At 38.2% G+C, this 23,143-nt stretch overlaps 1 protein-coding gene across 1 annotated transcript in view; it reads left to right on the plus strand.

The window, feature by feature from the left end:
* The window catches only part of CD109 (CD109 molecule), an 88,031-nt gene that overhangs the window by 18,158 nt on the left and 46,730 nt on the right, over nt 1-23,143 (plus strand). The window contains exons 2-8 of the mRNA XM_026089998.1: nt 1,938-1,966; nt 6,481-6,711; nt 6,859-6,984; nt 18,015-18,054; nt 18,994-19,078; nt 21,489-21,585; nt 22,607-22,742. Of these exons, the coding sequence (XP_025945783.1) occupies nt 1,938-1,966; nt 6,481-6,711; nt 6,859-6,984; nt 18,015-18,054; nt 18,994-19,078; nt 21,489-21,585; nt 22,607-22,742 (744 nt within the window). The remainder of the gene's footprint in view (nt 1-1,937; nt 1,967-6,480; nt 6,712-6,858; nt 6,985-18,014; nt 18,055-18,993; nt 19,079-21,488; nt 21,586-22,606; nt 22,743-23,143) is intronic.

A 23,143-nucleotide genomic window follows, 5' to 3' on the forward strand; every position in this document is an offset into this window, starting at 1 on the left:
TTTAAGTGAAGCATTGCATTTCAGGTTTTCTGGGCTATACTGCCCTTTAGCAGACTTGGGATTGTAGTGATTGTTAGGGAATTGCCAAATCTGGTAGCCCAGTAGAGGTGAGGCTGCTGCAGCTCCATGCATACAGGTCCAACAAGTAGCAAGGCGGAGCATGCATTCCCAGTAGGCGCATAAACAAACACATGTGTACGATACACATATGCACACTGGCCACACAGGTCAACGCAAACAGAAACACTACTCTCACAAACAGCACCAGTGGCCTCATCCTGTTCCCCTCTCTGGCTGATCAGGATGAAGGTCTGTTAATGGGAATATATCCATATATACAATATGGATCCCTCCATTAGCTCGGTCTGTCCGGTAAATGGCCTTGGATCCCTTGTCTCCCCAGCTGCTGGCACCTGGGCATGCGAGCCCCCGAGGCCCACAGCCCCACTCATATATATATACACTCATATATATATATACAGCTGTGGGTATAGACCCCCTTACACACACCAACACATGCGTAATCACACACACACACATACACGCACACACACACACTCTCAAACAGGTCTCTTGGTTGACCCCCAGACCCCATGGTCTCTCTTGGAGTTGGTCTGGACCCCCTGGTCCCTCCAATATCCGACTCCTCCAGGTGCTTCACTCTCAGAGATGCATATAACTTGCTCCTTGGCCACTTCACCTGCTCACCGGTTAGTCGGGCTTGATGTTTGCTAGTGATCACACACTGGCACATGCACCCACACCTTGTGCACATGCTCTAGTCTCTCCAGTTGCAGCCCCCAGACACCTGGGCCCTGTGACCCGTAGTCCCACTCCAGTTGCTGACACTTGGACCTCCAGACACACACATGCACRCAGAATAGAGAGCCCCTCATGCAGGAAAATAGTTAGAAATGGAGTTTAATAAGAAGACAGGACAGGCTGTGGTGATCAGGTGCAGGGCATGGCCAGACAGGCGAACTGACCAGCCCCTCTTTACACACCACCGGCCCCTTTTATCCCCTCTGCCCATATTTCCCCATGTTTGGTCCTCCTCAAACCTCCTTGATCCCTCTCTCTTCCTGCCTTTGATTCCTTCCCTAAACATCCCATAATAAGTCCTCTTCCCTGCATCCCTTAACGAGCCCCATGCCTCAAAGCAGTGACCCCCTCAGTCTGTGAGGTGGCCGGAGAGCCTCTGCCCTTGACTCGCAGTGACGGTGCCCCCGACCCTGGGGCTGACGCTCCCCTGGGACAGCCCTGGGGGCCAGGTTGGGGCTCGTGTCTCTGCCTGGGTTACTGGAGCCCCCCCCCCGCTGCTGCCGTTGTGCCCCTAGGCTCCTGTCACTGTTCCTCTGGGCTCCTTGGCGTGCATGGAGATGAGCATTTCTGGGCTGGTGGCTCCTCTGTGATGGCCTGCAAGGAGCYGTGCAGGGCATTATTCGTGTTCCCCCACCTGCCATTGCTCCTCTGCCCTCCTTTGTGTGTGCAGATGAGTGTTTAATCACATAACCTAACAGTGACTGACAGTGGTCTTGACAGGATTTTGGAGGTATGAATTAAGAGAATGAGATGTTGAATGAAATACAAATATAGCATTTCGTTATTGACTGATACAACAGTTGCTCCAGGCTTTTCAAATCTATCTGTTTTTCAATTTAATTTCCAGACTCTGCCTGGCTACAGTCAGCTGGCTGACAAGCATGTGCTTGCTGGCCGGACCGTCATGCAAGTCACGTATATTGGCTGGACTATCAGCATGCATTGAGCTCCATGGTAGCCACAGCGAGTGATTTTAGTTATCCAGTGGGTATGATAAGCACCATGGGAATGGAAGAGCAGAGCTGCTTTTTTAATTATCCTGTTAATGTTGAAACTTCTGATAAAYTTTTATAAGGTCTGTAACAGTATGCTATTTCTTCTTTTCTTATATTTAGATTCCTTTGGGACTCTTGTTCTTCCAGTAGTAAGTATTTTTTTTTTCCTTTTCTACTTCTCAGAAGATGCTGACTGTAGCTTTTCATCAGCTCATGCTGATGACATGTATTTTGTATGTGATACTAGTTATTTTCACTTTCGTAGATGAATGTATTTGCTGACCAATAAGCCAAGGAGTTTTCAGATCAAGTGCTCTGCAGCTTGTTACRAATAATTACAGGACTTAGGAGCTGACTTCCAGCATCAGCACAAACTGTCATAAAACTCAAAAATAGAACTTTGTTTTCTGTTATTTTCAACTGGCTGATACCTACATCTCTATTTTAAATGCACTATGCAAGCTAATTAGGGCTGAAAGAGTAGTGCAAAATAATAATCCACATTTTAGATCAAAATAAAAATATTATTTGTATTTGTACACAGCCTTCTTTAGGATTTGGAAATACACATTCAGTAAAAATGCATAATATACTAATCAGTCAATAGAAATATGTAATACAGAATTATATGTCATTATTATGAATCATTTAGGCTGAATCCTGAAATTATATAATCCAGGATGTTCATTCTAGAAACCTGATTTAAAGAATTATGTATTCCTGTCAGGGAAAAATGTTTTACCAAATTCTTTATTTTTTAAACAACTGTAAGCCTGAGTATCTGTTAACTCCAGCGAATTTAAATTCTGATCTCAAATAATCTGCATATYTGATGAAATCATCTGGAAATATTTGATAGGTGGATAGTTAATCACACTGAGCAGTTCAACGTTATGCAGATTCTTAGCTTGAAACATACCTGTCCAAATTGTCAATTAGCAAACACTGAAATTTCTGTTTAAAAAAGTTAAATAGAAAGTATCTTACTATAATTTGGCCAGGTCTTAAAGTGTCATTATGTCTCACCAGCTTTCTACAAAATTAAATCCCATTACCACTCCTAATTATAAAATTAGTTATAAAAAAGAGACAGTCACTGTGATTACCAAACTGAAAAACTTTATATTTTACAAGACTTCTAACATACAATAAATAAAATTGGGAAACTAATACCAAACTCAGATCCTAATTTGCCAACCTGCCTTACAGCTGCCCTAATAAAGCAATTGAAGATTTTCCCAGTAAATATCTTGGGGACTCTTTTCAAGTTTATTGAATGCTAAGGGTGTGTTCTGGGGATTACACAGGAGTGGTCAAACATTATTTGGACCTCATGGTCTCCAGCCAGCCTGTCAGTTTGTGGGAAACCATTACAATTTGGTATAACTTAAGGTACGCTTGTGCATGTTCCAGGGATTGAATTTATATATTTGGCAGCTTCAGGAGCTGGGAGATTTAAAAACATTTCTGGGCCCTTGTAAAATCTCTAAAAGTTGGAAATATATGTTCTGGAGTGATTCATCTCATGTAACTTTTAGTATCTAGAAGTTAGGTGTCTAGTCAAGAGTTATTGGTCTAGACTCCCTCCATAAACAACAGAGAGAAGAGAGAGGAGATGAGTTTTCACCCCAGGTGAGAGTGAATCACTTTCTGGATTTCTCTAATTCTTTCTTCTGGCTGCAGAGGAAACCCAGACAACTAGTGAAAACTAGATACCATAGTGTTCAGCAACTGGAATTAGGTGAGGTGAATTCTTCCCTCTCTCACTACTGTCTGAACCTATGAAGAATGACTCTTCTTTTAATGGGAAGGTGGGTTTTTTTTTCGTTAGTGTAGCTATGGTAGACTTATGTACTGCCCAAAGTGCAATTGGCTGGTAATGTAATGTGGGTAATGAGTTACCAGTTTTGGCTGTCATATTTTCCAAAGGAAACAGTAGCTTCCTTGTCTGAGGCATTCACGGCAGTAACTGATGTTAGCAGAGGTGCTTGAGATGGCCTTTTTCTCTGTTATGTTAGGAGTACCAAAATGAGGATAATAATATCATTCACTAATAAATAAATTTTCAGAATAAATATGTTCACAATAATTTCTTGGTAGCTACTGTTGCTCATTTKGGGGTTGAGAAATGTTCTTTTTAGAGAAGGAGTTGATGGGATTGAGGTAAATAGTTAGTTAGCACTGACCTTCTAGAAGCATTGTGAGTCTCTGTTAGCATAGAAATGTGAACCGAGATTTGGTTACTTTACACTTTAGCGGTCCTAATACACTGCCATGACAATGCAAACTTGATTGCTTCTGGCATTTACATCAAGAAAGATAAAACAGGCAGTTTTGTTACCGAATTACAGGAAGCGAAAATCTTTAATATTAAAGTATCAACAAATCAAAAATCAAAGGAGCAACCCCTGTTATCTGCCATTATTCATGATAGGAAAAAGCTAATAGAAAAATATGAGAGATCTGTAAATGGCAATTACAGTCTTTTAAGGAAGAAATCAAAGACAATCTTTGCAAGTATGTTAAAATTATGCTTTAAGAACAGTATTTACTGCTACGATCATACAAAACAAGCTTTTTCCCCTCCCATTTTATTCACAATCTTGCCTCCCTTTTTAGGGGAATACAACCTGTTTGGTAAATGATAATATTCTTAAATGAATTATTTTTGAGCTAATTTTTGACAGATGCTGTAACTAAGGCTGTTCCTCCTATTTAATATATTCCAGAATACTTGGCCTCAAAGTATGAGAGTGTTGAAATATGTGAATCATACGTTCTTGGCAATGTGTATACAAAAATCTACAGTTGAAGAAGATGCAAAATCAAATTCAGTGTGGTGTTTTACACATAGAAGTTACTTGTGTAAGTCCAGATTTTTAAAGGAGACCTTTTCTTTCTGTGTCATTGTATGCCTGTTCATGGCTGAAAAAGAGAGAATGTTTATTTTTGCTCTTGATTTTCTTTCTGACTTGTTTTTAAAAACAGAAAAACAACAAAGGGGAATTAAGTTGTTTTCGATTCCTCTCTATACACAGAAGGAAACGTTTGGTATAGACATTTGTATTTATCTTATTTGTCGTTGTATGACACTCTTCCCTGATTGGGAAATTCCATTAACTCATTGTATGATCTTAAAATGAATTTTAAAAGCAAAACAGAATTTCAGTACAGAACTTGGGAGGATACTTTTGAAATGCTGTGCCTTGTGAGTTACCAGATGYAATTTTCATTACCAGTGCAAAAGGAGCGCTTAATCTCCATACGTTATGCTGAAAAATGTAAGCCTCTGTCTGTTTTACTTGTCTTGACATTGAGCAGTTTTATTCCAGATTTACACTGTTCTAACTACAAACAGAAACATGTGACTCAAGCTTTTTAGTAGTGCTACTTGTTGGAACCAGCTGTATATTCTATTAAACTCTTGCCTTCTTCAAAGAGATATCCCTAAGCTGATGGCATTACAGAAGCCAGAATTTGGGCTGGAATGTTTCTGGGGTTATTCACTGTCTGTGTGACGTTGTCTGTCAAGGTGAACTTTCCCTGTGTACTGCAACATCTCTGCTTAGACCCTTTAGATCCACTGTGACTGGGCTGCTTCTCACCTAACTTTGGGAAATGAACTGATGCATCTGAATTATGAGCTCTAGATCTCCTTTACTCCCTGGAGCGAGGGAGGTACATGTACATGGTCATTCTGATCTTGCATGATCCTGTCTCAGAGACAGGAATGTCTGTCTGTTCACGAACTTTAGTAGGAGCATCTAATGTGCATCCTAAATAAAGCATCTCAGTTAACCATATACAATGTCTATCTTTTTATTCCTTAGCATTTTGGGAAAAATAATCTTTTTTCTTACTAGATGAGTTGCAGTATGTGCTGTAATTATGAATCATGAAACCACTGAAATGAGAAAAAATCAGTTTCTATTGAAAAGCACTGTCTACCTTCTGAGGATATTTTCCTCTGAATTTAGTTTTTTTACCCCAAAGGACAGGATGCTAAAGCTACTAAAAAGAGGTGCAAGGTTGCACCTGTCTTGCTGCTGTCTGGCTTATCTTGAACACATATAGCTTCTTCAGCTCTTTTCTTTCCCAGAAAATTCATTATTAGAAAATGACAAAGTCTGAAAAAGATTAGCCCCCAAAATCAAAACCAGGAAGTTTCTAAATAACTTAAGAAAGAAGAGAGGGAACATAGTGTGTATGTGTATATGAATAGTATATGAATACATAGCTACTTACATTATTGCAAGTGATTGTTGGGTAATTGTTGTTGTATTGGTAATTGTTGTATAGGTAATTGTTGAAATGACACTTCAGAGTCAGCCCAGTAAAGCTGCAGAACTGTTTATACAGATACAGTTGAGGACTTTGATTTCTGATGGAGTGGGTCATTAATTACAAAATGGCACCTTAAAGGCAGAGCTAGCTGTGTGAAAATACAGCAACCAAAGCACAATCTAAGTACAGGATTTTTCTCTGAAGAAGTTCACACTGAAAGTCTTTCCCTCACACTGAAATCTTCTTTCTGTTTTTGAGAATTTACATAATTTGACAAGTTTAGGAATGTGTCAGAGATCTTTATGACAAATGTTTTTGGAATAATAACCTCTTCAATAATACTTTAGACAGTAACAGCGAGTCACTATTGTCTTTTTAGCTGCCTTTGAACAGTGCTTCTGGGAATTATGAATTACTGGTGGAAGGCCATGCTGAGGGCCAGCGCATCTTCTCTAACCGTACCAGCTTGACATACTCATCAAAGAGCATCTCTGTATTCATCCAGACTGATAAATCTACATATAAACCAGGACAAGATGTGATGTTTCGGATTGTCACAGTGTATCCTGATCTCAGACCTTACAAAGCATCTGTGAATATATTTATCCGAGTAAGTATCCGCAGGAACCTAGTATTACATTGGAATTTGCTATATGTTCCAGCTTTACATGCCTAATAAAGATCATTTGAATTGCTATCTAAATCTTGCTGCTAAGGCCATTCACGTTTAACGTGCAGTCTGACTTCTCTCTTCTAGGACCCTCGGAAGAATTTGATTCAGCAGTGGTTGCTGGAGGAGGGTGATTTGGGCGTGGTTTCCAAAAAATTTCAGTTGTCAGTGAACCCTCCACTAGGAGACTGGTCCATAGAAGTGGAGGTGGACGTGAGTATTAACATTGCCAATTTATAGAGTTTTTTTTTTTTTCCTCCTGATAGACGTTCTCTACAATTGTGAATAAAACTGAGTTCAGGTGTGCTTTGGTGAAGCAAAAACAGAAGGTATTATGGGCCGAGAGATTAGAAAATCCTTCCTTCACCCCAAACCCAAGGAAACTAAGTAAACCTCACAAGGTTTTCAGTAGCATATGGTTTTATAAGAAAAAAATTAAAAGCATACATATTTTGTCCTGAGATCTGGGTTTTGATTCTAAAATGTGAATGTTATTTAAAAAGTGAGAGTTTTAAATATTAATATAAAAGAAAGATCTTATGGAATATTAGAAATAGGGTTTTTTTTTAATTCCTTTTTAAGTAAGACACCATTAGGTTTATTTTTGCTAAGTGAGTATTTAGAAATTCTTTGTGCCCTGGTATGCAGTCAGTCAGTGTCTCAAGGGATGTGGAACCAAACACTGCCATTTACGAATGTTTGTCTAGTTTTAGAGGTGTTTCAGCAATTCACAATGACTGAAGTGTTACTGAGAGCAAATGAATTATGCAAAATGAGATGAATAATATACCAGAGGTATTGCATAACAAAATTGATGTGATTTATTTTGCATGTTGCTATTGATACTGTTGAGTTTTATCAGTCCTAATCATTTAACACACACATTCATGGTATAATATGTTGTAAAAATAGTTGGGGTTTTAGTAGTGCAAGGCTGTCTGTGTTGCTGTAAGTGCCTATAATTTGAGAACTGCATTTCTGAATTGGCTTGCAGTGGCCATTCAGAGGCATTTAGCAAGTACAGGCAGGACTGATTTATGTCCTAACAAGATGGGCAGCTGTTGGGGCAGAAGAAGAAAAGCTGGTTTGAACTTGGGGAACAAATGTAACACTTACGTGCTTTATGGATTTATATAGACAGAGTAGATGGGGCTGGTGTTCAAATGAATGTCAGGATTGGATTTTGCAAATATGTTCTCATGTGGGTGTGGTTTCATTAGTACTGTCTTTTATGGGAAAAATGATTTATTTCTGCCCTTGTCCCAGTGTTCAGCCACTCCCTCCTGTCCCTGTGCTGCTGTTCAACAGCTTCCCAGTTCTGCTGAGGCAGCTGTAGTGAGGCAAAGATGCAAACTGCATCAGGGAAATGACCCAGATTGAAAAGCATCGCTGTTTTCTTTGGCTAACCCAGACCAGTTTACTGATCGAGTTCACAGGACAGCGCCATTCACAGCTGCATACGCACATTTCAGGGAGCAGTGAAGCGTGACTCAGAAAGGCTGGTGACAGAAGTGGGCTTCTTCAGCAGCTTTCTTGACAGAGGAAAAATAGTTTGTGAAAGTCTGTGTGGATTTCCTGCTAAGTCACGAATAATCCTGAAGTCAGGTAGACACCACTCAAGGAACTGCAGCAGTTGTTTTCAGGATTTGCCTTTATGAGCGTCATTACCTCTTGGAAGAAAACAAACAAAAAATTGGGGGAAAAAATGTAAAATTAAAAAGTGTGTTAGATTTCATCTGGGCTAATGAAACAAATGTGAGAAAAGAGACAAGTGAAGTGTGAATTGAAATCTTAGTAGATCATAGGAGGTGGTGTTCTAAATTTTAGCTATCCAGTGTGTACTATGAAAGGTTAGTGAATGTCAGTGAGCCCAGAAAAGGGATGTCAGGGTGAGAATGTCTTTCAAGTCATGAGTAACTAGGGGAAGGTAAGTAGGGAACATTTAGTTCGCTCTCTCTCCCAATGCAAAGCCTAGAAGGGCACCTGGTGAAGCAGGTAAAGGGCAATTTCAAAACAATTAAAACAGCATAAATAAACTACACAGCACGTAGCCAGAGGGTACTGCGAATACTAAACATTCAGAAGGGATCAAAAAGTGACTGGACAAATTCATAGAAATAAAATCCATTAAAAACTGTTAAATAGAAAGCACTGGTTCTGGAGGCCCCTGTGTCACAGGTGGGCAGAGACTGGGAGAATATCATGGAGAGCACAGTATCACTACTTACTAGCCCTGTTTGATACAGTTTGCTAGGTGTTCAATCTTGGCCGTTGCCAAAGACTGGATAGGTTCATGTTAAATCTACTGTGGTCCAGCCATTCCTAGACTGTCTTTATTATACTTTTAATTAAAAATGTCTTCCCTACTATTAATTTTTAAAGCTTAGGAATTTGCTATAGTGTTCAGCGTGGCCTTGAATGCAATATTTGGGGTCCTTAATAGAGCTACAAATGCTTCAGCAGCATGAAGAATATCTGGGGACAAACAGCATAATGCTATCAAAGTAGGATATCTTCCTCTATTCACCATTGTTACAGGAAACAATTTCAGGAGACAGGTGCTGTAAAACATTTTTGGTACATTTAACAAGAACACTCTCTTGGGACAATGTAAACTTGGATAGAAGGTTTCTTTTTTATTCTATTGACAAAGGGAGCAGTTAATATTTAGGAAATACAGCGTTTAATAAATGGAAAAAATTGAAGTAAATAAATAGAAATCATTGTAAACAAGAAAGTCTAAAGTCTTGAATATTTTTAGAAAATGTAAGGATCCCAGGGAAAACTTGATGGTTAATAAAAGTATGAATGAATTTTTAAAATTTGCTGGTAACAAAAGAAATTCCAGCAGTGGCAGAGCCCAGTAACATGAGGAACAGCAATTATGTGGTGTTCAGAATGTGGGTGAGATTTTAGAAGACAAGCAGAAGAGGAATATGTCCTTAACAGAAAAGAGTAAGTGAGGTAACCTGGGAAACTATAGATGTGTCATCTGGCATGAATCCTGAGAAAAATAATGATAAAGATGATTTGGGATTTCAGTGCTAAAGAATTAAATTCTTTAAGGCTGTTATGGATTTGATTAATAAGGTAGCTTCATTGATGTAACAGATTTTTGTAAGGGATTTTGATTGTACTAAATTTTAATGAAAAATATTGATGTAAGATTTGTAAAGTCTGTCAGAGAAGATACAGTTTTATTATTGGACAATCATCACTCAGGGTGCTTCTAATATAAACTGATGACAGAATTTAGAGAGTCTGGGAAGAAAGCTTCATGATGGGAGACTGTAGAAGTTTCATCTGTTGACTAGGGATCAGATGAATCAAAAAATTACTTGATTACAGTGTGTGAATGCCATTACAGGTTTTGAAAGGCTTTTTAAACTAGTGGAGGAAGACCTAATATGAACCAGTTATTAGAAAATGAAGTCAAACAAATTTACTTTGGCATATGCATGTCTTTCATCAGTGAGGCTCTTAGTCTGTGGAACCAGCTACAAATGGGAGTGAGGGCTTCTCTATTACCTGATGTTTTAGCATCAAGAATGGTTACCTTTCTGGTAGATGTAACTGAATACTATAGTAACCAAACCTGTGATAAAAGGGGATCAGTTTAAATGCACTCATGGTCCCTTCTGTCATTAAACTCTATCAACTGAAAATTGAAATAGAGGAGAGAAGGAGCAGTATATTATATATATATAAAAAAAAAAAATCTGTGTAGGCTTTGAGCCCCCCCCCCCAATGGCTTTTCTCACTGTGCGTATCCTGCGGGAATAAAACAGCAACCCAAAGCTCCACACTTAGAAGCTTACATTGTTTTCTTTCAGATTCTTTTTCCTCCAACATTCACATTTGCTCTGCTTCAATTTTCAAATTCTATATTAGAAGAATATAATGACACAGTGATTTGCAGTATTTCTCTGTGAGATAGCCTGAACCTACACACTGCAAAACTCTCTTACATTGGGTAAGGCTATCACAGAACTACAGAATGGTTGAGGTTGGAAGGGACCTCTGGAGATCATCTAAGTCCAACCCCCCTGCTCAAGCAGGGTCACCTAGAGCACATTGTACAGGATTATGTCCAGGTGGGTTTTGAATAACTCCAGAGAAGGAGACTCCACCACCTCTCTGGGCAACCTGTTCCAGTGCTCTGTCACCCTCACAGTGAAAAAGTTTTTCCTCATGTTCAGATGGAACTGTCTGTGTTTCAGTTTGTGCCCGTTGCCTCTTGTCCTGTTGCTGGGCACCACTGAAAAGAGTCTGGTCCCATCCTCTYGACACCCTCCCTTCAGATACTTGTACACGTTGATAAGATCTCCTCTCAGCCTTCTCTTCTCCARGCTAAACAGGCCCAGCTCTCTCAGCCTTTCCTCATAAGAGAGATGCTCCAGTCCCCTAATCATCCTCGTAGCCCTCTGTTGGACTTGCTCCAGTAGTGCCATGTCTCTCTTGTTTTGGGGAGCCCAGAACTGGACGCAGTACTCCAGATGTGGCCTCACCAGGGCTGAGTAGATGGAGAGGATCACCTCCCCTGACCTGCTGGCAACACTCTTCCTGATGCACCCCAGGATCCCATTGGCCTTCTTGGCCACAAGGGCACATTGCTGCCTCATAGTTAACTTCTTGTCCACCAGGACCCCCAGGTCCTTCTCTGCAGAGCTGCTTTCCAGCAGGTCAACCCCCAACCTGTACTGGTGCACGGGGTTATCCCTCCGCAGGTGCAGGACCCTGCACTTGCCTTTGTTGAACTTCAGGAGGTTCCTCTCCGCCCACCTCTCCAGCCTGTCCAGGTCTCTCTGAAGGGCAGCACAGCCCTCTGGTGTATCAGCCACTCCTCCCAGTTTTGTATCGTCGGCAAACTCGCTGAGGGTGCACTCTGTGCCTTCATCCAGGTCATTGATGAAGAAGTTGAACAAGATTGAACCCAGTACTGACCCCTGGGGGACACCGCTAGCTACAGGCCTCCAACTAGACTCTGCGCCACTGATCACAGCCCTCTGAGCTCTGCCATTCAGCCAGTTCTCAATCCACCTCACTGTCCACTCATCTAACCCACACTTCCTGAGCTTCCCTATGAGGATGTTATGGGAGACAGTGTCAAAAGCCTTGCTGAAGTCAAGGTAGACAACATCCACCGCTCTCCCCTCATCCACCCAGCCAGTCATTCCATCATGGAAGGCTATCAGGTTAGGCTGTCGTGTGCACACAGTACATTAAATAACTTTAGAGATACCATGTTATTATACTAAATCTGTCTAATGGGTTATCTCACACACTATTCTTTTTCTGGTAGCATGTTAAACTATTGGATTAGTGAAAAATATAGTAAACCTTGCAAAAAAAGGAAAAGAACAACTTAGCTGATGGGAAATTCTTTTTGGTTCTGTTAATTAGAAGTGAGCTTCTGCCCTGAAATAGGAGGAGTCATATCAGGTGGGATTTAGTTTGAAATTTACGACGTGTAGATGTCTTATATGTAGGTTACACTAGGTGTTTATGTTTCCACTGTGGTTGATGGAAATCTAGTCAGTGGCCACTGTAAGCTAATGAGTAACTGAGATCACTCTGAGTGGATATTCCTAGCTATTGCCTGGATATTCTTAGTTATTCTGAACCTGCCATCCAAGGGAGCTACAGGTTTTCCTGTATCATATATAAAGTTGTATAGATTCACCAGTCCCTTCCTGGTAAYAAAGGTCATCGAGAACTTGCATTTAGTGCTAAGGAGTGCAGCGAATTTGTCTGTGCTGCAGTTCAGTGGGGCTTGGTACTTTTGTAGATACACCTATGTAACCTCAGCTAATGTTGCTAGCCCTGGGTCCACCGTATCCATAAGACCCAGCGCAGCTTTTGGATCTACTTAGGACTTTAGGAGCACCTTCAGATGGCAAACCGAGCCTGATCTCCACATGATTTAGCTATCCTGATGTCAGTACCTGAGCTTTCTAGTTTAAAGTGTCTTATGTCCAACCTTTCCACCTGAGGTTTCACTCTTGTCTTTAAAGTGTCATTAGGAAGTCAGTAAATAACACTTGCCTCCCACTCATTACAGATTAGTTCCCTAGTGTGCAGAATTTGAATTCCTGGAAGCAGTGCTGCTGAATATCATTTTAAACCAGGTTCTGACTGCTTGCTGCTGTTAAACATCTTGTAGTACCTTTTTTATAAGGGTCCAGGTGTTAGTACAGCTGTTCCAAGAAAATTCAAGACAGAGTCATTACAGTCTGGTTCCCAAGTCTCCATCTTGTATTTTAGTTGGATAACTTACATTTCCTGCTATGGACCCTGCTGCTGAAAGGCTTTTAGTTGCTGAACTTTATTAGTGGGAATTTTTCTTCAAAAGTTGTTCTTACTTATAAGACATTTTGTAACCTATTTGATGGAAGTCGTTATTTGGAAAATTATGATGAAATATTGGAGAATAATGAAGTTTCAGCTGGAATGAAAGTTCTCTAAAATATTTTTTAAAAGCTTCAGTTATAAAACAACTTTTAAAATCAACTCGGATTGATTATATCCTTTACACTTCTAATTTTTTAACTTCTGAGGTTTTATATATATTTTATTGCATTTGCAGTGAGCTGTGATGTTTTACTGTTGGATCAACTACAGATTTCACATTTGATCGAATGATTTTGAGGTTATATCATTACTTTAAAAAGTGTCACCCTCTTTCAAAATCAGTCTATAAATAAAATTTCTATGATTTTCTGTGTATTCAGTAGTTTTTAAATGAACACTGATATTTAACCAGGAGCTGATAGTGTGAATGCTGATGACATTAGTAGGACTCTACTTAGTTTTTGGAGACCATGCTGATAGATTTGAACAGAAGTTTGGGAATTCATGCAGAATTTTATTTTGGAGGTTATTTAATGCATATGACAATAAAGCACGAAAATCAAGTGATCATGAGATGTTTCTATTATTTTTATTCTGTTTAGATAAAAATCTATTTAGTCAGCTGCAAAGCAAAAATTTCTAACATTGACCATGAGATGGCAGTATAATCATGGGAGGAAAAAAAAAAAAGCGTGTGCCAGCATTTCAGTTTTTCAGGGCAAAGTCAGTAAGAACACACCCGTAGGCTTTCCTGATGTAGCTGGTGACTCACATGTCAAAAACAAATAAAAAAATAAGAACAAACAAACAAACAAAAAAAAAGAAATGCCACATTATTTTCAGAGACTTTCGATTGCCAAGAGGAAGTAAAAATTTTGCGAAAAATTGCTTTACCTTGCTTGTTACCTAAATCCAAATAACTTCAAATGGAACAAGTTCATCACAGGAAAGCAAAGTCTGGGCCTCAGTTGTTAGTGTTTCTTATATGTCAGGGTCTACAGCATCTAAGACTCAAATGAAGAAAGACTCTATCATCCTCATGATCTCAGAGTATTTATATGGATCTCTTTTTGGCATGATTTTTTTAATTGATGGATTTACTCTGGGCAACATGCACAGAATGTGATAGACATTTTGTGGTTTAAGAAATGCTGATTTAGAGAAAAGTGACAGTAGTCTGGAAGGATGAATATGTTTAAGAAGCAGAAGAAGGCATGGAAGAATAAAATATAATAGAATAAAGCAGCATTGGAAACAAATGGAATAGGCGTTGTGCTGCTTTCCTGTATGAGGCCAAAAAAGTCATCTCTCTTGGATTGTGCTTTTAACTAACCACTTGTCTCAAAAGCCACCACTCCTGGAAACTGGTTTAACAACTTACATTCCAAAATATTTGAACAATATTTGCTAGAGAGACAGCCTTGTCCTGAAGAAGTAAAATGATGTGAAGTGGTTGAAGTGCTATTACCTGGCCTATTTCAAACCAGTTTGGCTGAAAAGTGTGCATTAGTGAGAAATCTGGCTTGGCAGCAGATCATTTAGATGACCTAGTGGGGTCTTTTCCTTTCCCTGTACTGTGAATCCATGACTTTGCTTCTGTCATAAAAGCTGTCTTTTTAGAGAGGTTGGAGTTAAGAGCTCTAATGTCACTTTAATCTCTTTTTTTCTACTGCTTACAGTTCTCTTAACTTTTAATTAGCTTTTTTGACTTCTATGCTAGTGTGAAAGAAAAACTCATTTTCACGGGAGATGCTTTTTCATCCTACCTCCTGGGGTAATGCTCTGCTCATGAGCCTAGCAGCAAGGGTGACATACATACATACGTACATACATACATATATATACACACACATATGTATATATATTTATACATATATGTATATATATTTAGTGTTGGAAGTAGGAAATGTAAAGAACCAGACAGGAGATCAATTCCCCACATGTCATTTTCCTAAGAATCTGATTGTGAACTGCATGTCAGTAGTGTAGCATTTTGCATTGTAAGGACTATGATCTGCACTAATGTTGTGAAAACAGCAGAATATGCATGTATATTTTCAAACCTGGGAATATAAATATGGTAGCTATTTTGGTGACCTGTGAGTTAATCATGAAATTGTTAGCTGATAATTGAGGCAATCTGATTTTTACTTTGATAGAAATCTTCTGCTAGGAAAGTATAGACATGCATGTATAAGAAACTTCATTTTATGATCTTATTTAGCAAAGTCAGGTAAGAGAGATCAGTAACAATTAGTTTCCATCTTGAATCCAGGTCCAAAAGTTTCTCCCACAGGAATTCTCAGTTCATACTCTAAACCTCTCTTGCCACACTCACTCCCAAATCTTGATGGGATAAAGTCTGCTGATAAGTGAGACTACAGAATTCATTTACCTCTTTCAGAGAAGGACTAACTCCTACTTATAAAGTGATATATTTCAAACTAGTATGGATTATCTTTTACAATATCCAAATAACTGTATTGTCATTAACTTCTGCAAGGTGATTCTCAGAGGAGGTCCTTGGAGGACTATGTAGTTTCAGACCCTATGAACGTAAAGCAGTTTTCTCACACACTGCCTGGTACTCTTTGGTATACCATGTTCAGTCTTTTTTGCCCCGTACTTCAAACCCTGTTCACTGAGGAACCCCAGCATGTTTGATAACTTGTAGGGGTGGCGTTGTTCTTTGGTATAATCACAGGAAAATCAGATTTTTGAGCTCCACATCAGCATAACCTCATCATGCAGTTGAACAGCAGCCAGTGATATTAACCTTTTAAATAGACAGCTCCCAGTGACAGATTGTTGTCCATCTTGATCTTTCCCCTATTTCCCAGAAGAGTCTTAAGCAAAGAGTCAAAATAGGCTTTCAAAATTAGCTGCTCCCTTCCTGTCCTTGGGAATTGTAGACTCCTTTGGTTTCTTAAACCATTCTTCCAGCCCACTTGAGCTCAGATTTTCCCCTTGGAGCTAGTAAGTAATGGGGAATGATCCCTTTCGTTCTCTTTCTGTTCCTGTCCTGCCTGAGATTTGAGATTCTTTYTGACTGCCTCTCCTCTGTGGCCTGAAGTCCTGCACAGCAGGGAAGTGCTCTTTGTATTGGAACATCCAGTCTCAGCACATAAACTCCCACGATTGCCTGGACCATTGCTCCATCCAGTCTAGGCCTACTTTTCTTCCTCAAATTCACCAAATGGGAGGGCTGGGGATTCCATTCAAGTTGGCTGCATCTGAGCTAGGCACCAAACTGTTTCAGACTGACTCATGAGATTTTGGACAAGGCAATACAGTTTTATCAGAAAATGCTATTTTTTATTATTTTAAAGCCAAACCTTAAAAATTTATACCACATCCTTATATTACTTTACATTTTTGGATGGATGCTGGCATGAAAATTTCATAATTAACATCCTGAAATTCTTTTTCCCCAGATAGGACTAATTAGAAGTAATTCTATTCACATATAGTAATTTAACTTTCCTTCAACAACATCATCTGTTTATTGGCACTGGGAATATTAAATGATCAGCAAGATCCAGGGTACAAGATGTATTATGCCAGCAACTATGTTTTAGCCTTTATTTGTTTAGCTGATACATTGTTTATCACAAAAGAATATGTTAATGTGTCGGATATGATTAAGTGAGGAGCAATCTGAGCTATTAGTGATTAACAAATCTTTATGAAAGATTATTTGATCGTTGTTCAAAATTGTTCCAAATACAATTGCAGTGTAGGTCAAGTGGGTCAGCTCGAATTCAGAGCTCCAGTTCCAGGCGCTACTGGTGAATCACCTCATGCCATTGCCCTACTGATGGGAGCTTTTGGCCTGATGTGGTAGAAGATCATTGAACCGTCAAGGGTTATATGTCCTCAGACAAATGCCTTACGTATTTGGTCAGAATTACTCTCACTTTAGCAAAGAAGAACAATAGAATAAGAGAACAAAAAGCAAAGGTTATGTGGGTGAGTAGTATGACTACTTGGGTCAACTGTCATTGTACCTAAGAACAAAAATACCTGCTGAATTTTAAATGGTAAGAGAGTGAAGAAACTTTAAAATTAATTTCTCAACAATGTGCTGTTGTTATCCTAATGTGCCACATCTCAAAAATATGCCAGAATATGCAAATATGATATTAGATATTCTCTTGAAGAGAATTAGAAAGTGAATGAAAAAATTAGAAAAATAAGAAAATAGGAAAAAGAGACCATGGCCAGCTTAGTATATTGTATAGTTGCTTATTCTTACATTGATTTTTAACTAACAAATAGAAAAAACGGGCAGCTACAACCTTAGGATATCTCTGCTGAAGTTAGTGTACACTGTAGATTATACTAAAATCTTACCCTTTTTTTGAGTAAATGAAGAGACTTAAGATTATATGTGTTTTGCAATGGGTCTTGTCTTCTACAAAAGGCACTGTAGGTAGGGACTTCACTTTTGTATAGGGACACCTGAGTTAATTTTAAATGATCTTGCAAAGATATTGCTGGTAGTTCAGCCATGGTTCATCATGATTATTGTGAATACTTAGGCTAGTTAGCTTTAAGCTAGCTTGGATATTTGCTTTTTATATAGAAATCAGCCTTCTACAGATTGTTTTGCAGATTGTGGGCAGAAACTCTCTGAGGCCTTCATTATGTATACTTAGAATCTGCTGTATATCAGGTTCTGGATCCTATGTCCTCCCATGGTGCAAATGCGTACTACTGGCTCTCATAGGAGCTACCTGTAATGATAATGGCTGAGTCATGATTTACATTTACACATCATTTCAGCATTGTAATTTAGCTTGAATATGCATGCAACTGGGCCTAAAAGATATGTTAAACTTGCTGATCTAACCACAATTTTATGTACCTTCTTATATGTTTTTTTTCAATAGGGTCAAGTTCATTATCAGAGATTTAAAGTGATGGAATATGGTAAGTGTTGCCTGAGTGCATTTAGTAGTAACCAAATTGGTAGAATTTTAGGTGTGACAAAAACATTAATATCAGGTACTGTATTCATTGACATGTTCATTTAAATAAAGATAACTAAGTGACTCTAGTGTAACATGATATTGAACCGGGGTTATTCCTTGTGTTTCATCCTAGCTAAGCAAAACTGTTCTCCCTGGTCTGCTTCTGTAGTCTCAATGGAGAAAGAAAGGCTCCTCTAGAAAATCAGGTGCAAGAGCCTAACATAGGTGATCTGAAATACATGTTTGAAGAATTTGTCATTTCCATTAATTTAGAGTTTAGAGTGACTAGTTTCCCTTGGCTAACATGAACCTTTTGAATACTCCCAGAAAGTCTTAGCTTTCTCRTCTTCTTCTCTGAGACTGACTCTCTGTCCTGGGGAAAAAATCATCATTTTATCAGTAATCCTGTTTATCTTTGATAGTTATAATGACCTACTACTGTAGTGTCTGAGTGTCATGCAATCTTTAAAATACTTATCTTAAGCATATGAGATACAGTTATTGTCCCTGTTTTCCCAGGATCATGCAGGCAATGTATTCATTCCAGAATGTCTGTATAATGTCTGATCCTGAAGCTTACCAATGATTCTRTAAAGGCTGAATAGGCCGAAATTTTCTTCTCCCCTTGCCAGCTTGGCTCGAGAAAGGAGAAATGGTCTTTTTATGCTTCAATGATACAGGCTTTTTTATACAGGCAGCTCTTGTGTTGCTTGGTATTTCCTTTCAACAAGAGGTCTTAGTGTTAGATATGCACTGGGTTGGGTTAAAAGCATATTTTACCTTATATTCTTTAGGAAACTGCTAGTCTTCACCATATCACAGTGAACTACCCATATTACTTACAAAAATTTAGATATTCTTTCTTGTGTGAATTTAATATTTTTCATAATTTTTTTAGTTTTACCGAAATTTGATGTCATGATAACAACTTCATTATACTACTCTTTGAGAGAGGAACACATAACTGGTGTTGTCACTGCAAAGTAAGTAAATCATTGATACCAATGTCACCCTCACTCTTAAGATAATTATTGTATCTCAGTAAGTGTCAAAATAAAAAATTGGAATTAGGATGCTAAAAAGTGCTTTCTAATCTAAATTAGCTAACTTCCATTTCTAGTTATTGGATCTTGTTATAACATTGTTTGATCTTCAGACTTTTAATTACAATTTTTTGCTTGGGTAGAGGTATTTCTAGACTATGATCAAGTTATTTTTGTTGCCTTATTCATAGAATTTCATGATTTTTTTGCTTATATTGAATGTTTTCAAGCATTTTTTTCTTCTTACTCTTTAATGTTCTCCAGTCTATCAGGTCAAGGTTTGTAGGTAGAGTAACTATATTTTATTAGACCACTGGAAAATTATGGAAGCTTCTAGGCGTGTGCTTCTTGTTCCAATTTAGCCACATTCTTCCTATCCTAATAGGGTTTAAGAAAGAAGTATAGGCTTTTGCCTAACAAAAACCCTATACCTGAGAAATCTTGAGAAAATCAGAAGAGACTTTACTGTAGACTGCTATATGAATAAAAGTTTATTTTTCAGCTGAACAAATACCTAGACAAAAAGCTCAGTATGCATTAATCTCAAATGGAAATTAATTTTGTTTCGGAAAGATGAGAGCCGAACAAAGCAACTTGAAAAATCCATCCAAGATGACCTGAAAAAAAAGGTCTTTTTGTGGTAACTTAATTCTGTAAAAATACGTAGTTTTCTAAACACTCCTTTTGTAAGTGAAAAGCAGAAATGTTTGATTTAGAAGCTAGTTAAATGATGTGTTCGGACTTTCATGAAAAAGCTTCCTGTCCCCTCCAATGGGCAATTTGACCTGACACTATAAACAGTCTAGATTTGTACAGTTTTTAAAAAAGGGTACTGTTTTCCTAATTTTTTCTTCATGTTCTGCTTTGCATTTGGAGTCTAGTATATGTCAGTGTGCATTTGGTTTCTATTGTTATCTAGGCTGTTTTGGTCTTCTGTAGGATGCTTAGCACCTCTGTTGAGCTCTAATAAGATATTTGAAAGTGTACCTATCTGCTCCAATAAATCCAGACTTGGATGGCAGTGAATTCTCTGAGACTGAATACCAGCAGTGCCAAAGTTTTACTGATATGCCATAATTTTTTATAAGGAGTGATTTCATTCCCAGTGACTGTTTTTACAGACTTAATATCTCTGTGCACAAAGAGTTTACATGGCCTTTAGGCTGTAGAGGTCATAAAACCTTTCCCTTTCTCGTGTCTGGTGTATTATTAGATTGAGGTAAGATAAATATAGGGATGCTACTCAGTGACAGCTTCATTTCAAGGTTAATGGTGGCTTATTATTGTAAGTAGGTCTGCTCAGAAAGACTGCAGTCTGGATGCAAGACAATGTTACCAGAATTCTTCCTGAATCTATGCTATTTGACAGTTCTTTTCCTTAGATTTTCAGCTTTGATATTTAAGTGGCTGCCAACTGATTCTGTATTGATTAAAAGTACTTGAAGTTATCACATCTGAATTTATTGATATTGTCGGACTAGAATCATTTTCTTTTTTCCCTTTCTCTGTCTCTTCTAAAAGGTCTGAATCTGATAATTTAATAGTTTCTCTTACATACAGTCTGGAGACATTTGTGCAAAATTTTTATTTTATTACTGCACTGATTGAATGGAGCTTGCTAATGGCATTCTGAGAACTGAATATGTCAGAGTTTTCGGGTTTACCAGAGTTACAAGTTTTGTTTGCCACATAAGAATACTATAATTTGTTTTGCACTATGATTGTTAAGTAATTTGAAGATAAGTCTCTCAGGATCTCTCATTTTGTATTAGCAGCATTTGAGAAGCATAACACTTTCACTTCTTACATCCCATTTTAACTCTGCTGCATATTGATTATTATGCTACATTGATGTTCTATTCAATAACTTGCTTCCAGCTGACATTTTTTCTCTTATTGTGAATATGATGTCCTTAATTACAGTGAAATAACAAAATGAAATATCTGATGTTCTTTTTCTGTATCTCTTTTCAGAAAGTGAAAGCTATTCCAGAATAATTGTACCAAAATAACTTATTCTGACACAAGAATATTGTGTTCCAGCTTAGTTTAATCTAGTTAATTTGCCTACATTGCGCAGCCCATAATAATAGTAATAGATTTCTATAATTCATGTTAAGGAAAGGGCAGCACTTTCTACTTCTGTATATATTCTCCATTTTTGGGGCTGCTGTCTTTAGTGTCAATAAGCTGGTCTCTGCTGAAGGCTTCATGTTTCAAAGTGCACATGTATTCTAGTCATGTTTGAGACCAGGGAAAAAACATTTTAGTAGAATCTTTTGCCTTGGAAAATCTTAAGGAACCCAGGCCCTTGAGGTAGTGGATTGTTTGACTGTGGTTGACGTTTCAGGTACACATATGGAAAGCCAGTGAAGGGAACTGTAACAGTCACTTGCCTTTCTGTCTCTTACTGGGCAAACAAGAAAAACATAACAAAAACAATGGAGGTGAGTCTTTTTTTAACAGCTCATAGTGTTGTAGAGCCTAAGGCTATGTCTGCTTTTGTAGGTTAAATATGCCTGGGACTGTTCTCAAGTGCTGAGTTCAGCTGGCATTGTTATATGGAGGGACTTGCATGCATAGTATTAAACTCTCTTATTTTCCAGAGCAAAGTGGCTGCATTCAAACTGGCTGTTGGGAATGATACTTGGCCTTTGTTATCTATTGAACTGTGCCTGGAAATTGTTTTGGAGAGTACTAGTTGGCCCAAGTAAAAAAACATTCCAGGAACAATCCTAACAGTATAGGTGATAGTGTTCCGGAGCCCAGGAATGTTCCCTGTCTCTGTATATACCACTATAAGCATAGCCTTACATTATAAGGCCAGAAGAGACCATTAAAATTGTCCAGGTAGAACACTAACTTAGTAGAGACCAAAGTGTTTTGCCTACTAATTAAATAGTAATTGTTTAATAATTATTGGGCTAGGCATGAGCTAGAGCATGACATTTAAAAAGGCATGCAGTTTTGATTTAAAAACTTAAAGTGGTGATAGATTTATGGCATCCTTTTGCAAAATCAGGTCTTTTGGTTTTAAATTGTGGGCTACATTTAAAAAAACTTCAGTTTCTGTTAAACAGTGTCTGTTGTTTCCTTTTGGCTGATTCAGGCCTTCAGCAGCACTTAGGCTACAGAAAGTATGAGCTTTGAGAAGTTAGATAGAGGTTAGCTCCTAGGAACCTGTTGGTTTTCTGTGCAACATAGGCACCAGAGCTCTGGCAGTATAGAACTGAATAATTATATAAAAACAGCAGATAACTTTCTAAACAGTAATGAATGTCTACTGGATTTAATAAGAATGATTGCTAAAAGCAAAAATTAAAGTTCAGCATTCACAATTTTCTGGTGTTGACACTCCAGAATTTACATGGGGAGAACTGCAGAACTTAACTAGAAATAACTTGTTGTAAATAAAAAGGTGTCCTTGATTTTGGTGGTTTGATAAACACTTTTTTTTCTGCATTGCAGATTAACGGATCTGTGAATGTTACATGTAGCAAACTTATGTTGCAAGACTTGAATGCTGATCAATCATGGCACCACCACGACACTGATTACTCAGAGCCAATAGAAATTATAGCTGTAGTTACCGAGTCGCTTACAGGTATGTTGCTGTGTGATGTCTTCCTTGAGAAATCTGAAGAGCAGGCCATATTGTAAGAGCTTAGTTGGCTCTTACAATATGCAGAAAGGCTTAGAAGTACTAGGAAAAGTATCTTGTGCTGAAGGAAATATTAACCTTTTGTATACAAATATATTATCTCAACTGTTACTTATCTAGATATTAAAGAGTTTAACCAGCTGTTAATTCAGCTGAATAAAGTTCTATGCTAAATGATTTATTAAATAACCAAGAGGTTTGTTCAGATGGGGGCTAATAGCCAATGACTGATCACTTTTGATGAGAAGAGCAGGCATAAAGAATTACTAGCATTAATATGAGTCTTACAAACTTGAGTCTGATCATAAACTTGTGTTACTTGTTTGTAAACCACATTAATAGAA

The sequence above is a fragment of the Apteryx rowi genome, unplaced genomic scaffold, assembly GCF_003343035.1.
Source record: "Apteryx rowi isolate R43461 unplaced genomic scaffold, aptRow1 scaffold_84, whole genome shotgun sequence".
NCBI lineage: Eukaryota > Metazoa > Chordata > Aves > Apterygiformes > Apterygidae > Apteryx > Apteryx rowi.